This window comes from Bufo gargarizans, chromosome 2 (genome assembly GCF_014858855.1).
Source record: "Bufo gargarizans isolate SCDJY-AF-19 chromosome 2, ASM1485885v1, whole genome shotgun sequence".
Classification (NCBI taxonomy): domain Eukaryota; kingdom Metazoa; phylum Chordata; class Amphibia; order Anura; family Bufonidae; genus Bufo; species Bufo gargarizans.
Window position 1 is genome coordinate 220,930,654 of NC_058081.1, and position 14,018 is coordinate 220,944,671.

A 14,018-nucleotide genomic window follows, 5' to 3' on the forward strand; every position below is an offset into this window, starting at 1 on the left:
ATATATGAAAGTCTAATGTTTATCAGTACATTACAGAAAATAATGAACTTTATCACAATATGCTAATTTTGTTAGAAGGACCTGTATATGGCTTATGCATGAAGCCATAATATGGCCAGGTGTATTGGGTTGTATTGGTTTTCATTGTCTGCACTATAATATTAGCACAATACTCCATGTATGACAGTATATTTTTCATGTTGAGACTTTAAGCTACATGCATTATTCACCAATACAACTTAGCCTATTAATGAGGCTAATTTCACATTTTTGCTGTCCGGCATGGGATCTCAAAACCACAACAAAACACTTCTGTTTGAATAATACAATCGGCTGCATCCGTTCAGAATGGATCCAGTTGTATTATATTGAAAATTAAGAAGCCGAATCTGTTTTTTTTGTGTCCGAAAAAACTGGATCTGGCACCATTGACTTACATAGTTGTTGGTGCAGGGTCCGGCCTCTTCAGTTTCCCATGCCGCACACAAAAACACTGCTTGCATGGATTTTGTGTCCGGCATGGGAACGCGACAAACCAGAACGGAATGCATTCTGGTGCACTTTGTTCAGTTTTTTTCAGTTTTGTCACCAATGACTATGAATGGGGACAAAACTGAAACGTTGTGCTGCGGTTTTAAGACCCTGTGCTGAATCTCAAAACCGGACAGCACAACGCAGATGTAAAAGAAGCCTGAGCCGAGTAAATTAATGTCAATATAGAGCCAGCATCAACTGCTCCCGTGTCCTTCAGCAGATTAGGCTACTTTCACACTCGCGTTTAGTGCGGATCCGTCATGGATCTGCACAGACGGATCCGCACCGATAAGACAACTGCATGCATCCGTTCAGAACGGATCCGTTTGTATTATCTTTACCATTGCCAAAACGGATCCGCCTTGAACACCATTGAAAGTCAATGGGGGACAGAACCGTTTTCTATTGTGCCAGATTGTGTCAGTAAAAACGGATCAGTCTCCATTGACTTACATTGTGTGTCAGAATGGATCCATTTGCCTCTGCATCGTCAGACAGACACCGAAAAAAACGCTGCAAACAGCATTTTGGTGTGCGCCTCCAGAGCGGAATGGAGACGGAACAGAGCCAAACTGATGCATTCTGAGTGGATCCTTATCCTTTCAGAATGCATTAGTGCAAAACTGATCCGTTTCGGACCGCTTATGAGAGCCCTGAATGGATCTCACAAAACGGAAACCAAAACGCCAGTGTGAAAGTAGCCTTAACTTTAATATACTGTATATGTGTGTCACAAGCAGGTATACACATTTGTGAAATCATCATACTATCTACTGTTCTCTGTTTTCCTCTCGAAAATTACTTAGAAAGTTTATCAGTAGTAATAGGTAAATTCAAAATCTAATTAATGTATGAAGGTCCTAAAAAACTGAACACAGGGTGTACAGTGTTCCAAATTATTTGTTTTTCTTTCGAGAACATGTAAAATTAAAAATGTGTTTTAATAGGAATTGTAAATGAAATCTCTACAGTTTACTGACAAGATTTCTAGGAACATAAACATTACAGTGGGGATAGGAAAGCAATTGACACTTAGGGTATGCCCAGACGGAACGTAAAAATCAGCAGGAGAATCTGCAAAAAATCTGCTGTAAAATCCACATAAATTACATTCGGATTTTACTGTGGATTTGCTTTGTATTGCAAAGGGTGAAATCGGCAGTGGAAATGCGCGACATAAGTTGATATATGCTGTAGATTTCCATTCTGCACGGCAGGTCAATTTATGCTGCAGATTTTTCTCACTGTACAAGGATGGGATTTCTAAAAATCTCCTCCACTTTGCTAGTACTGTACAACAATTTTGTGCGGCAAATCCATAGTGCTTATGCCGTTTGTAAACAAACCCTTAGGGGGAAAAAACGAGGGGCATTTACTAAAATGTGTATGCCATATTAGCGACTTTTTGAGATTGAGAAAAGGGGCAGGGAATAGTGGGAGGGCAGGGCTTCACATGGCCCGCTGGAATTACTATAACCTACACCAGGAAGTCAGAAAGAGCCACATATTTCTGATAAGAGGTCACTGCAATGCAAAATATACAAACACAAAATAAACATGGACCCTTTAGTCAAATGTATAAAAGTATCATGTCTGAAAATTGTCAGGTTGCTGGCTTACAGGCTATTAGAATTGTCTTCGCCACATTTATGAATGTGACATTATTTTCTAGTTTTAAAACCTGGGCAGATTCTAGGAAAGGGTATGGTGAGCGTGACGCAAAGGCAACACCTAATGTCTGATCATGCCTGTGCTCCAGGGCCTAATTTATGATGTACATTGTGTGAATATTTAACATTTTCTGCAACATTCACATGTACAATATACTGTCAGTACCTAGTAATGTTCCCCTCCTTTAACCCATTTAAGGGTTAATTCATAACATTATTTTGCTGTGTAAAAATGCAACAGCCAGATGTTACATTGCTATGAATGAGATTTTATACTTTCTGAAAGCTTCTGAAACTTCTGCATTAAACATCCTCTGAAAGGACACCATTCTGTAGAGGTAACTGCTCATTGATATATAGAATATAGTTCATCCGTGTACACCTATCCTTTATCCAATCTTCTGTGACTACTTTTAGACTATGTCACAGCCGATGCTAGAGGACATCGGAGTGTGACCCAAAACAGGGTTGAAAAGCAACTTCACCGCTCCCATCCCTGACCAACTCTAGAGGGAGGGCTCACAGCAGGGAAGTGTTGTCCATGTCCTACAGGCAGCAGGTGAACTGTGGACCAGTTGAATACAGGCAAATAGTGTTGACCGCGAATATTCGAATATCGAATATTAATCACGAATATCGTCACTTCGAGAATTCACGAATATTTAGAATATAGTGATATATATTCATCATTTCGAATATTCTAGATTTTTTTTTTCAACAGTAACCTCCCTTCTTGCTTGTGGGCCAATGAGAAGGCTACAGCTTATATATATAATACAGATAGTCAGTGGGAGATAGTCAGTGTAGGTTATATCCTGATAGTGTAGCTGATAGGTTCAGTTGTCCATACATACAGTCAGGTCCATAAATATTGGGACATCAACACAATTCTAACATTTTTGGCTCTATATACCACCACAATGGATTTGAAATGAAACAAACAAGATGTGCTTTAACTGCAGACTGTCAGCTTTAATTTGAGGGTATTTACATCCAAATCAGGTGAACGGTGTAGGAATTACAACAGTTTGCATATGTGCCTCCCACTTGTTTAGAAACCAAAAGTAATGGGACAGAAAATTAAATCAAACTTTTACTTTTTAATACTTGGTTGCAAATCCTTTGCAGTCAATTACAGCCTGAAGTCTGGAACGCACAGACATCACCAGACACTGGGTTTCATCTCTGGTGATGCTCCGCCAGACCTCTACTGCAACTGTCTTCAGTTCCTGCTTGTTCTTGGGGCATTTTGTCTTCAGTTTTGTCTTCAGCAAGTGAAATGCATGCTCAATCGGATTCAGGTCCTGGGATAGACTTGGCCATTGCATAACATTCCACTTCTTTCCCTTAAAAAAATCTTTGGTTGCTTTTGCAGTATGCTTTGGGTCATTGTCCATCTGCACTGTGAAGCGCCGTCCAATGAGTTCTGAAGCATTTTGCTGAATGTGAGCAGATAATATTGCCCGAAACACTTCAGAATTCATCCTGCTGATTTTGTCAGCAGTCACATTATTAATAAATACAAGAGAACCAGTTCCATTGGCAGCCATACATGCCCACGTCATGACACTACCACCACCATGCTTCACTGATGAGGTGGTATGCTTAGGATCATGAGCAGTTCCTTTCCTTCTCCATACTCTTCTCTTCCCATCACTCGGGTACAAGTTGATCTTGGTCTCATCTGTCCATAGGATGTTGTTCCAGAACTGTTAAGGCTTTTTTAGATGTTGTTTGGCAAACTCTAATCTGGCCTTCCTGTTTTTGAGGCTCACCAATGGTTTACATCTTGTGGTGAACCCTCTGTATTCACTATGGTGAAGTCTTCTCTTGATTGTTGACTTTGACACACATACACCTACCTCCTGGAGAGTGTTCTTGATCTGGCCAACTGTTGTGAAGGGTGTTTTCTTCACCAGGGAAATAATTCTTCAGTCATTCACCACAGTTGTTTTCCGTTTTATTCTGGGTCTTTTGGTGTTGCTGAGCTCACCGGTGCGATCCTTCTTTTTAAGAATGTTCCAAACAGTTGTTTTGGCCACGCCTAATGTTTTTGCTATCTCTCTGATGGGTTTGTTTTGTTTTTTCAGCCTAACGATGGCTTGCTTCACTGATAGTCACAGCTCTTTGGATCTTATCTTGAGAGTTGACAGCAACAGATTCCAAATGCAAATAGCACACTTGAAATGAACTCTGGACCTTTTATCCGCTCATTGTAATTGGGATAATGAGGGAATAACACACACCTGGCCATGGAACAGCTGAGAAGTCAATTGTCCCATTACTTTTGGTTCCTTAACAGGTGGGAGGCACGTATGCAAACTGTTGTAATTCCTACACCGTTCACCTGATTTGGATGTAAATACCCTTAAATTAAAGCTGACAGTCTGCAGTTAAAGCACATCTTGTTTGTTTCATTTCAAATGCATTGTGGTGGTGTATAGAGCCAAAAATGTTACAATTGTGTTGGTGTCCCAATATTTATGGACCTGACTGTACATGCTACATACATAGTGCTATGTGTATGTATGTATCTATGCTACATACTGTACATATATACATACATTGTGCTGTGATGTCACAAGTTCACAACAATACTTAGTACACCAATCACTAATAAGTAGTCAGACCTTTTAAAATGTGAAGTTGCACGTAGTGTGCCAAATTATTTGCATCATTAGTGCCGATTTCGCAATCACAAATAAAGCAATGTTAATGTTCTGCTGTGCCAACCATTTTTTCCAGTCTCAAGAAACTTATAGCAGCTTGAAAAAATGTAGCTATAGTGAGTGACCCACGCCTGTATATCACGCGCATTATGTGAATATTACATTGCCGATTTTTCGCAATCAAGAAAATAATCTAAAATATACAAAGAATATTCTACCAAATATTCGTGAAATATTGCGAATTTGAATATTGCCCGTGCCGCTCATCACTACGGGCAAATAGTCTGTCCTTAGAGGACGGACATCTAGAATGGGGATCGGTGAGCGCAAGTGTGCTGAGGACTTGTGTTGAGCGAATCAAAGTATTTGACTTCGATCAGAATTTCAGGGAAAGTTTGATTCTCCGCGAAGCTGAATTTTCTCATGCTTTGTGGTAGTGAATCAATTTTGACTGAAATGCCGGTAAAATGAAATTCTAGTCACCTCATCCAGTCTCTGTGGCCATCTGGATTGAAGATCCTCCACGAAATCACGAACTGCGCAAGATTTCACACAGAATCTTCTATCAAGATGGCTGCGACGGCCTCTTCGGGCTCAAATGGATAAGGTATTATTTGTTTATTTATTTTTAACTGATTAATCCCTGAAAGCCCTAATTTTTTATCTGAGATGCCGCGATCAGGAATGAATGCGGCATCTGAGAGGTGCAATGATAGGGGACGGCGCAACAGCCATTCCCTGTCATTGCGCCTGCTACTTACAAAGTAATGCGCTTCGTGACTAAGGGTACTTTCACATTAGCGGCAGGACGGATCCGACAGGCTGTTCACCCGCCGGAAACAGCCTGCCAGAGTCCCCTGCTGCTAGTGTGAAACTAGCCTAAGTAATTCATCATGAAGCAAATTTCTTGATACTTGGCGAAGCAGCTGAATTGAAGTTTTGCAAACTTCACTCATCTCTACTGAGGACAGACCTGATCAGAGGTATTTGCCATTCAAAGTCAGTTAGCAGTCAGGAAGTGAGGAACTGCGCTATGTGTGGACTAGGCTGCTATTATTCTCTTGCATGCAATCATGTAATGCTGAACAAAGCCAATAGCTTCCATGCAGCTTATCTGGTACTCAGCACCACAAACAAATCTGTTTAGTTTAGGAAATTGCTAACTTTACTACTCACGTTACTTTTTCTCAAAAGCCTTTGTCACCATTTATAACACGTAAAAAAAACCTGAAGCCACTGGTCATCTGCCTGTAAGTGGATTGCAGGTACAGTATATGGAATACTGTTTAACTACAATTTGTACACAATAGCATGAGGAAGTACATGATTAATTTATTTCATAATTCTGTGGGAGTTATGTAAAGCATCTCAGATAAATAAAATAATCCTAAAACAACACAGGATTAACCAACTCAAGCACAAGAAAAATATAAGTTATCATTCAAAAATTACATTAGATTAGCTGCAGATTATATTATAGGTTCCCAGGATCCGTTATTCAATTAAATGACTGTCCATTAAAAACAGCTGAAGTTCTTGCTAAACTTCAAGGAACAGAGGTGGGAAGGAGCATTAAGAACCCCTCTCATTGGACACGAAGAAACTTTGTTGCATGCCATTTAATAGTACAAATACATTGGATTGGATACCCTTAGGCTACTTTCACACTTGCGTTTCTGGGTCTGCTTGTGAAATCCGTTTCAGGGATCTCACAAGCGGCCCAAAACAGATTAGTTCAGCCCCAATGCATTCTGAATGGATAAGGATCCATTCAGAATGCATCAATTTGGTCTCTGTTGCGTTTTTTAGACTGTCACTAAAACGCTGCAGCGTTTTAGTGTCCGTCTGACAATGCAGAGCCAAACGGATCCGTCCTGACTTACAATGTAAGTCAATGGGGACGGATCCGTTTTTCACTGACACAATATGGTGCAATTGAAAACGGATCTGTCCTGATGGATCAGTTTTGACTTAGACTTTCTTTATGAATAATGCAAACGGATCCGTTATGAACGGATACAAGCGTTTGCAATATCGGTGCGGATACGTCTGTGCAGATAGAAGACGGATCCGCACCAAACACGAGTGTGAAAGTAGCCTTATACTGTTTGTCTGATTCTATGACTACAACTAGCTATTGCAGGTGATCACAATATAAAGAGCATACTAGTACAAGGTGATTTATTTTCTGAAATGTTTAAAAATACAATAAAACTTTTGGTATAGTCATCTCAGTAGTCTGTTCATAGTTTCTTGACCTGTAAAATATATCCTAATTAAAAGGTAACTGAACAGTAAGGGTGGGTTCAAACCTATACAAAAAAGTATACATTAGACTGATGCCATACAGTGGCATCTGTTCACCATAAAAAAACTAGACAAAAAATGGACCGCATCTGCATTTTGTGGGTCTACGATTTGCAGGTCACAAAACGGATACGGTCTTATGAATGTAGCCTAACTGTGAACAACATCATAGGTTCTTTAAATGTGTCTTTTAGAAGAAGACATTAGAATACCATTTATCATAAGACATTAAAGGGGTTGTCCAAGGTATTTTTATTGATGACCTATCCTCAGGATAGGTCATCAATATCAGATCGGCGGGATCCGACACCTGGCACCTCCTCCGATCAGCTGCTTGACAAGAAGGAGCACATCCTGCCAGCGCTGCCTTCTCTTGATTGTTTACCTGCTCATTGTTACAACAGCAGCGGTGAGCAGGTATAACTACAAGAAGCCATCCCATTCACTTCTATGAAGAGAAGGCAGCACTGGCACGGCGCACGCGTTCTCTTAAACCAGCTGATTGGAGGGGGTGCTGGGTGTCGGACCCCACTCATCCGATATTGTTGACCTATCCTGAGGATAGGTTATCAATAAAAAAATAACTTGGACAATCCCTTTAAGCTACTTAACCTCCCCCAAGAACAGAGAACACATTGCTGATGCAGAATTGCATTTATTTTGTAAGTTTGCACATCTCATTTTAATCCAATCACTTACTTCTAGGCTCAGAAGTCCCACATTTGGTGAAAATCAAGTAAATGTCTGCATTATTGTAAGACCGAAAACATTTACCTAACTGGAGTTGTTACCTAATTATAACCAGTATCTGGTTTGGCTTACTTGTTGCCAGAATTTGATGTAATTGGGGAAAAATTTGTAGGGAATTTATGTGTAATTCCCTAGTTTATTGGGGGTTTTCTGCACGCATTTCAGTTTTCTCTAACTAGGTTATTATGCGGAAAATATACCTCCATAATCTGATGCGCCATGTGTATACAATACTGCAATCTAACGTCAACTTGAACATTCCTTACCATGCATGTCACTGCTGAACTTCAGCGCAAATTTGTATAACATTACAGATTACTTACATACATCTCATTTTCAGTTATACAAATGTATAGCTTCAGCAAACAATAGGATACAATATTGCTACATATTGCATTTGCTGACTTATCTACTAGCTGTTATTTCATACCTTAAGTTAAATACTGTGTCATAAAACAAATATGTCATTGTGCCCTATGATATTGCTCTTTATCAGTAAAAAACCAGTCTGGCTTCCAACATGATGGACATTCTTTAGATTCTTGTGTGAGAACTTAAGAACCCGAAATCTCATAAATAGGTTATGGAAATCACACTGAACCTTGTTCTCCATTAGACCTACTGAGCTGAATAATTTGTATAGAGAACAAAGTGTACAACAGAGTAAATGCATTTACCACTCTTTTCCATGAGGATCATGTACTAGAGGTTTCATCTTTATAAGTAGAAAAATGAGAGACTGATCTGTAGACTTGCTGTTTAGAAAAAGGCTTTATAGTATGATACAAATGCACAGGGGCCATGGCCAGTGATATTACCATAGATCAAACTGTTCTACCAATAAGATGACATTCAATAAATGCTACAGGGGTTGTGTGAGTTTAATAAAAAAAACTGTTTATCCCCTAAGTCTTCCAGCACTGTGATCCAGTCCTCCCCACTACTTACGTCATCTTCGTGGCTGCAGCGGTGACACTCCATTCACATAGTTCAAATAGCTGCCAAACACTGGCCTCAGCAGTGGATGTTGCATATACTGCTGCAGCCAGGAAAGGAGGACTGGAGACCAGTGCAGAATGAACCAGTGAAGAAAAAGGGTGAGTATTAATTATTTTGTTATCTTAGACCAGTGATGGCGAACCTATGGCACGGGTGCCAGAGGCGGCACTCAGAGCCCTCTCTGTGGGCACATGCGCCTTGGAAAAAGTCTATGGCGTACCAATATGCTTTAAACTTTTCCTGCCATTGATCAGCACAAGACGCACTATGAACAGCACAGGCAGCGCATTGTATGTAGGCTATTAAGCTATTATAGCTAAATGATAAAGTACATGGAAGATATACTATATTGGTATTCAGGTTAAATTGCCGTGTTGGCACTTTGCGATAAATAAGTGGGTATTTGGTTGCAGTTTGGGCACTCGGTCTCTAAAAGGTTCACCATCACTGTCTTAGACCATTTACAGTGGCTTAACATGGACAACCCCTTTAACTCATCTTGCTAGCAGTGGGCAGCTTTATTGTCCCCAACAATCTTCTGTCAGTGGAAACAAAGGTTGGACATGTTGTATTTTACGCTGCCTTTTTGTTTGTTACGCTGCCTTTTTGTTTGTTACCCTGCCTTATTGTTTGCATTTTGGAAGTAATAAATTTTTTTTTCCAAAACCCACTTTTTTAAAGACCAGTTCAGTTATAAAGTCACATTGTGGGGTTACTAGTATAAACCACCCATAAAGGACCCCATTTTAGAAACTTCACCCCTCAAATTATTCAAATATGATTTTACAAACTTTGTTAAGTTTAGGTGTTCCTCAAGAATTAAAGGAAAATCTTTTTGCAGATTTTCCATTTTAAGCGTTTTTTTTCCTGTAAGGCAGCAAGGGTTAACAGCAAAATAAAACTCAAAATTTAATTACTTTGATTCTGCAGTTTACAGAAACACCCCATATGTAGTCATAAACTAGTGTATGTGGACACGGCAGGGCTGAGAAGGGAAGGAGCATCATATTAATTTTGGAGTCAGATTTCACTGGGATAACTTAAAGTTGCCATGTTGCATTCGAAGAACCCCTGATGCACCCCTATAGTAGAAGCTTCCAAAAAGTGACCCCATTTTGGAAACTATGGGATAAGGTGACCGTTTTATTAGTACTATTTTGGGGTACATATGATTTTTGATCACTCAATATTACACTTTTTGTGAGGCAAGGTAACAAAAAAATGGCTGTTTTAGCACAGTTTATATTTTAATTTTTTTAAGGCATTCACCTAAGGGGGGAATATTTTCATACAGATGCTCATTACGGACGCGTCAATATCTAATATGCCTATTTTTGTTACATTTTTTATTAAAAATCTCTTGATGAAGGGAAAGGGGCCCTTATTTTTCACTGTAAACTTTTACATTTCTATTCTTATAAAACACTTTTTTTAAACTTTGTTTTCACTTTTTATTTTTGTCCTAGTACAGGGACTTCTACATTTCAGGTTCTGATCCCTGTTTCAATGTAATACAATACATGCTGTACTGTACTACATTAACTGTCAGTGAGAACACAGAGTTTGCCTCTGAGACTCAGCCTGGGGGCACGCTTCCGTACATGGCAGACCCCGAGGCCTTTGCAAGGCCTGGGGTTGCCATGGCAGCCATCGCCCCCCTGTCATCGCCGCGTGGGAGGCCACGCAAGGCTCATGTATTGATCGGGCGCGTACAGCTCCGGTGCCACCCGATCATCATGACGTACTAGTATGTCAATTTGCGGGAAGTCACTTCCCGCTGTGACGTACTAGTACATAACGTCACCAAGGGGGTTAATGGTGTTTTCTCATGACGACAGTCCATTTTTTAATGAAAGGTAGTCCCATTCTGGTTTATTGAAGGAGCTGTCTATCATGAGAATAACAAAAATAATTTGAAAAGCAGCACCACACATGTCCACAGGTGTGTGGTATAGCAGCTCAACTCCATTCACTTCAATAGAGCTGAATAGCAACACCGGGCACAACTCATTGACAAAAATGTTTCTAATCCTATATAACAAGCGAATAAGAAGATTACATTTATTGGCAAACATTAGATAGAGCTGCTAGGATTGGGAATTTAATAATCAACTCCACCCAACAGTGAGAATTTAGGACACAGCCATACATTATCATCAGTGCTAAACAGATTATGGAGCACATCCAGCAGGGCTCACACATTTCCTGTTCTCAATCTTGCAGCGTAGTTTTTACAAGCCTCTTCTGTTTGTGATGTTATCACATTGCACATCGTTAATAACTAAGATTGGTGTACTGGAATCTTACGTTTTTGAAGGAGGAATGAGGTGCTGCCTCTGCTCCACATTGCTTCTGGTAATCCGCCCAGTCAAAGTCCTGCTCTGGATAGCCTGCTTGCAGAAAATATGAGGAAATGCTTTACACTAGGTCAGGTGCAGGAGGTCATGAAATCTTAGATTTCTGCATGTACACATATTTAGACAGTATTTAGTAATGAATGTAACATTTTTTCCTGCTTAGTCTGTGTATAGTTCATATGCTTATGGATAACAACTCAAGGAAACACCATAAAATTTCAATGGCATTTGAATAGTTACAAAAAGCAAATACATCTAATCCAGTTTAGTCCATTATGTTACAGCAATCTTTGATCTAGAGAAAAGTCAGAACAAAGGCCCTGCTAAGGCTTCGTTCACATCACCGTTCAGCCTTTCCTTTCTCTTGCTCCATTTAGGAGCAGGAGAACGGAAAGGACTGATTCGGCACATAACTGAGCCGAACGGAACCTAAGGACCCTATTATAGTCTATGGGGCTCAGTTCGGCTCAGTTATGTGGCGAATCCGTACTTTCCGTTCTCCTGCTCCTAAACGGAAGAGGAGAACGGAAAGGCTTAACGGTGATGTGAACGAAGCCTAAATAAATACCAATTTACTCACACATAAGGAAAGGATCATTTCTAATGCTGGATGCACACATTTACTTTTCATTTTTTTTCTTCTTTTTTTTGCACTTTTGTGTCATTAGTAGTGTTTTTTGCATGTGCATTTTTGTGTGTTTTTAGCAGTAAAGTTTGTTAAGTTCATTATTGTGACTGACCCTCCTTCAATAACATTGTGAGATGGATGTAAACGTGTGCTCTAGGCATAGTTGATCCTTCAGTACCTCCTTGTTGTGTCTATGGTTTCTTTTCATCTTCTAATCAACATGACAGTCGGAATCTGAATGGCTGTTATATAGAGCTCAACGGATTATATTAAAGAAGCCAAATCTACCTCTACTTATAATGTATATAGATTCTATATGACAGCATTACAGACCTTTTGGAGGTGTGAGATTAACCCCATTGATAAGAGACCACTGTATCGGCAGAAGTCCCAGGGAATTAACATGACAAAGCACTGACACGTTTCTAGCGTCTGGTCTTAAATCATCAATGGTTACTAGGAAGTATATGTTGTTAAAAACCTGCAATAAAAAAAGAGAGATTGATTGTATTAACCACTTCAGGACCAGGTCAATTTAATTTTTTTTCTTTCATTTTTCTTTTTCCAAAGAGCAATAGCTTATATACTTTTCCCATTTACATAGTCGCATGAGAACTTTTCTTCATGATATGTTGTACTTTAACAGCACCATTTTATTTACCATGTCTTGTATAAAAAAAAGGGAAAAAAATTATTTGTTGGATAAAAAAAATAAAAATCTGCCATTTTTTTTTTTGAGGGGGGGGGGGTTGTTTTTACAGCATTCTCTGTGTGCTAAAAACAACACAATGATCTTATAATTTCTGACACCCATTACTTTTATATATTACTGCCTCCAGAGCAGCGCGAGGGCTTGATTTTTGCATGGCAAACTGTAGATTTTATAGGCACCATTTTGGGTCACACTTGACGCTTTGATCACTTTTTGTTCAATTTTTTTCAAAGAAGCAAAGTGACAAAAAAAACACCACCAATTTGGGCATTTCTGGGTTTTCCCATTTCAACATTCACAGGATAGATACTCCTATATTTTAATCGTTCAGACATTTTTGGAGGTGATGAAAACAATTATAAAAACCCCATACACCACTTTCCAACTCTTTATGATATAGGAAAACATATTCAAACTTAAGTTTTTCTGAATCACATTTACATTAAGCACATACCATTTTTATGGCATTACTCCATGTAACGAGTACACAGAAACAGATGAGGGCTATACCTATGCCCCCAATTATTCTGTCAAACTGTATATGAATTCAAAAAATGCAAGCTCTATTTAATGTTATATTACAGAGGTATTCTCCCCTATAAAAATTGCTACTATACCCCATAAACAGCGTCATATTATGGTATATAGAATGTCAATGAGCAGTCAGTCTTTAATGTGTATAAGTCTTATTTTAAGGAAGGCTAACTGCAGAACACTCCAAAAAAAGAGTTGAAAATGATCATTAGGATATAGGAAATACAACATACAACCTAAGACAAATGGTAAATTTCCACATTAAATTATATGCTATCTTTTCCAGGCATCCATGACTAACGACCTAAAGATAATACCAGGGCTTGCTCATAATCTCGATTTTCTTGTTGTGATTTTCTTCGCCCTGAAAGTGACCTTTGCAAAGATTACTTCTGGTCATTGTGAATCATCATATGATACTAGTTGCAGCTGCAAACTGCTGCAACCAACATCTTAGAAACCCACTAAGTTCACAAAGAATATATGATATGTATTGTGGGACAATGACAGAAATCCATACCACTATTAACATGTTCGGCATGTTTCCTAACATTTAGGAAATAAACACAACAGAGTACAGAAGATATATCTAGTAAATTGGTATTCTACTATTACCGTGTTCACTTTATTAAAGATACCCTAAAGTTTAAAGGGAAATTAAGCCCAGAATCCAAACACAAAAAAGAACAAACATAATCTACTTATGTGTCTTTGTTATTTTCTCTTGTTTTGTCAGATATCACAATTGCAGACCATGAAAAATAACCTAGAAAAACAGTGCATTGTTCTCTTAGGCTGCAGCCATGTCTTCTGCCCCCTCATACTAGTGCACACAAGACAGAAAGTGTTGAAAGAGGG

At 39.1% G+C, this 14,018-nt stretch overlaps 1 protein-coding gene across 11 annotated transcripts in view; it reads right to left on the reverse strand.

Annotated features, from left to right (window-relative positions):
* The window catches only part of SFMBT2 (Scm like with four mbt domains 2), a 263,727-nt gene that overhangs the window by 79,623 nt on the left and 170,086 nt on the right, over positions 1 to 14,018 (reverse strand). For all 11 annotated transcript variants that reach the window (XM_044280033.1, XM_044280032.1, XM_044280036.1 and 8 more), the window contains 2 exons: positions 12,248 to 12,395; positions 11,237 to 11,319 (listed from right to left, as the gene is read on the reverse strand). In XM_044280033.1, the coding sequence (XP_044135968.1) occupies positions 11,237 to 11,319; positions 12,248 to 12,395 (231 nt within the window). The remainder of the gene's footprint in view (positions 1 to 11,236; positions 11,320 to 12,247; positions 12,396 to 14,018) is intronic.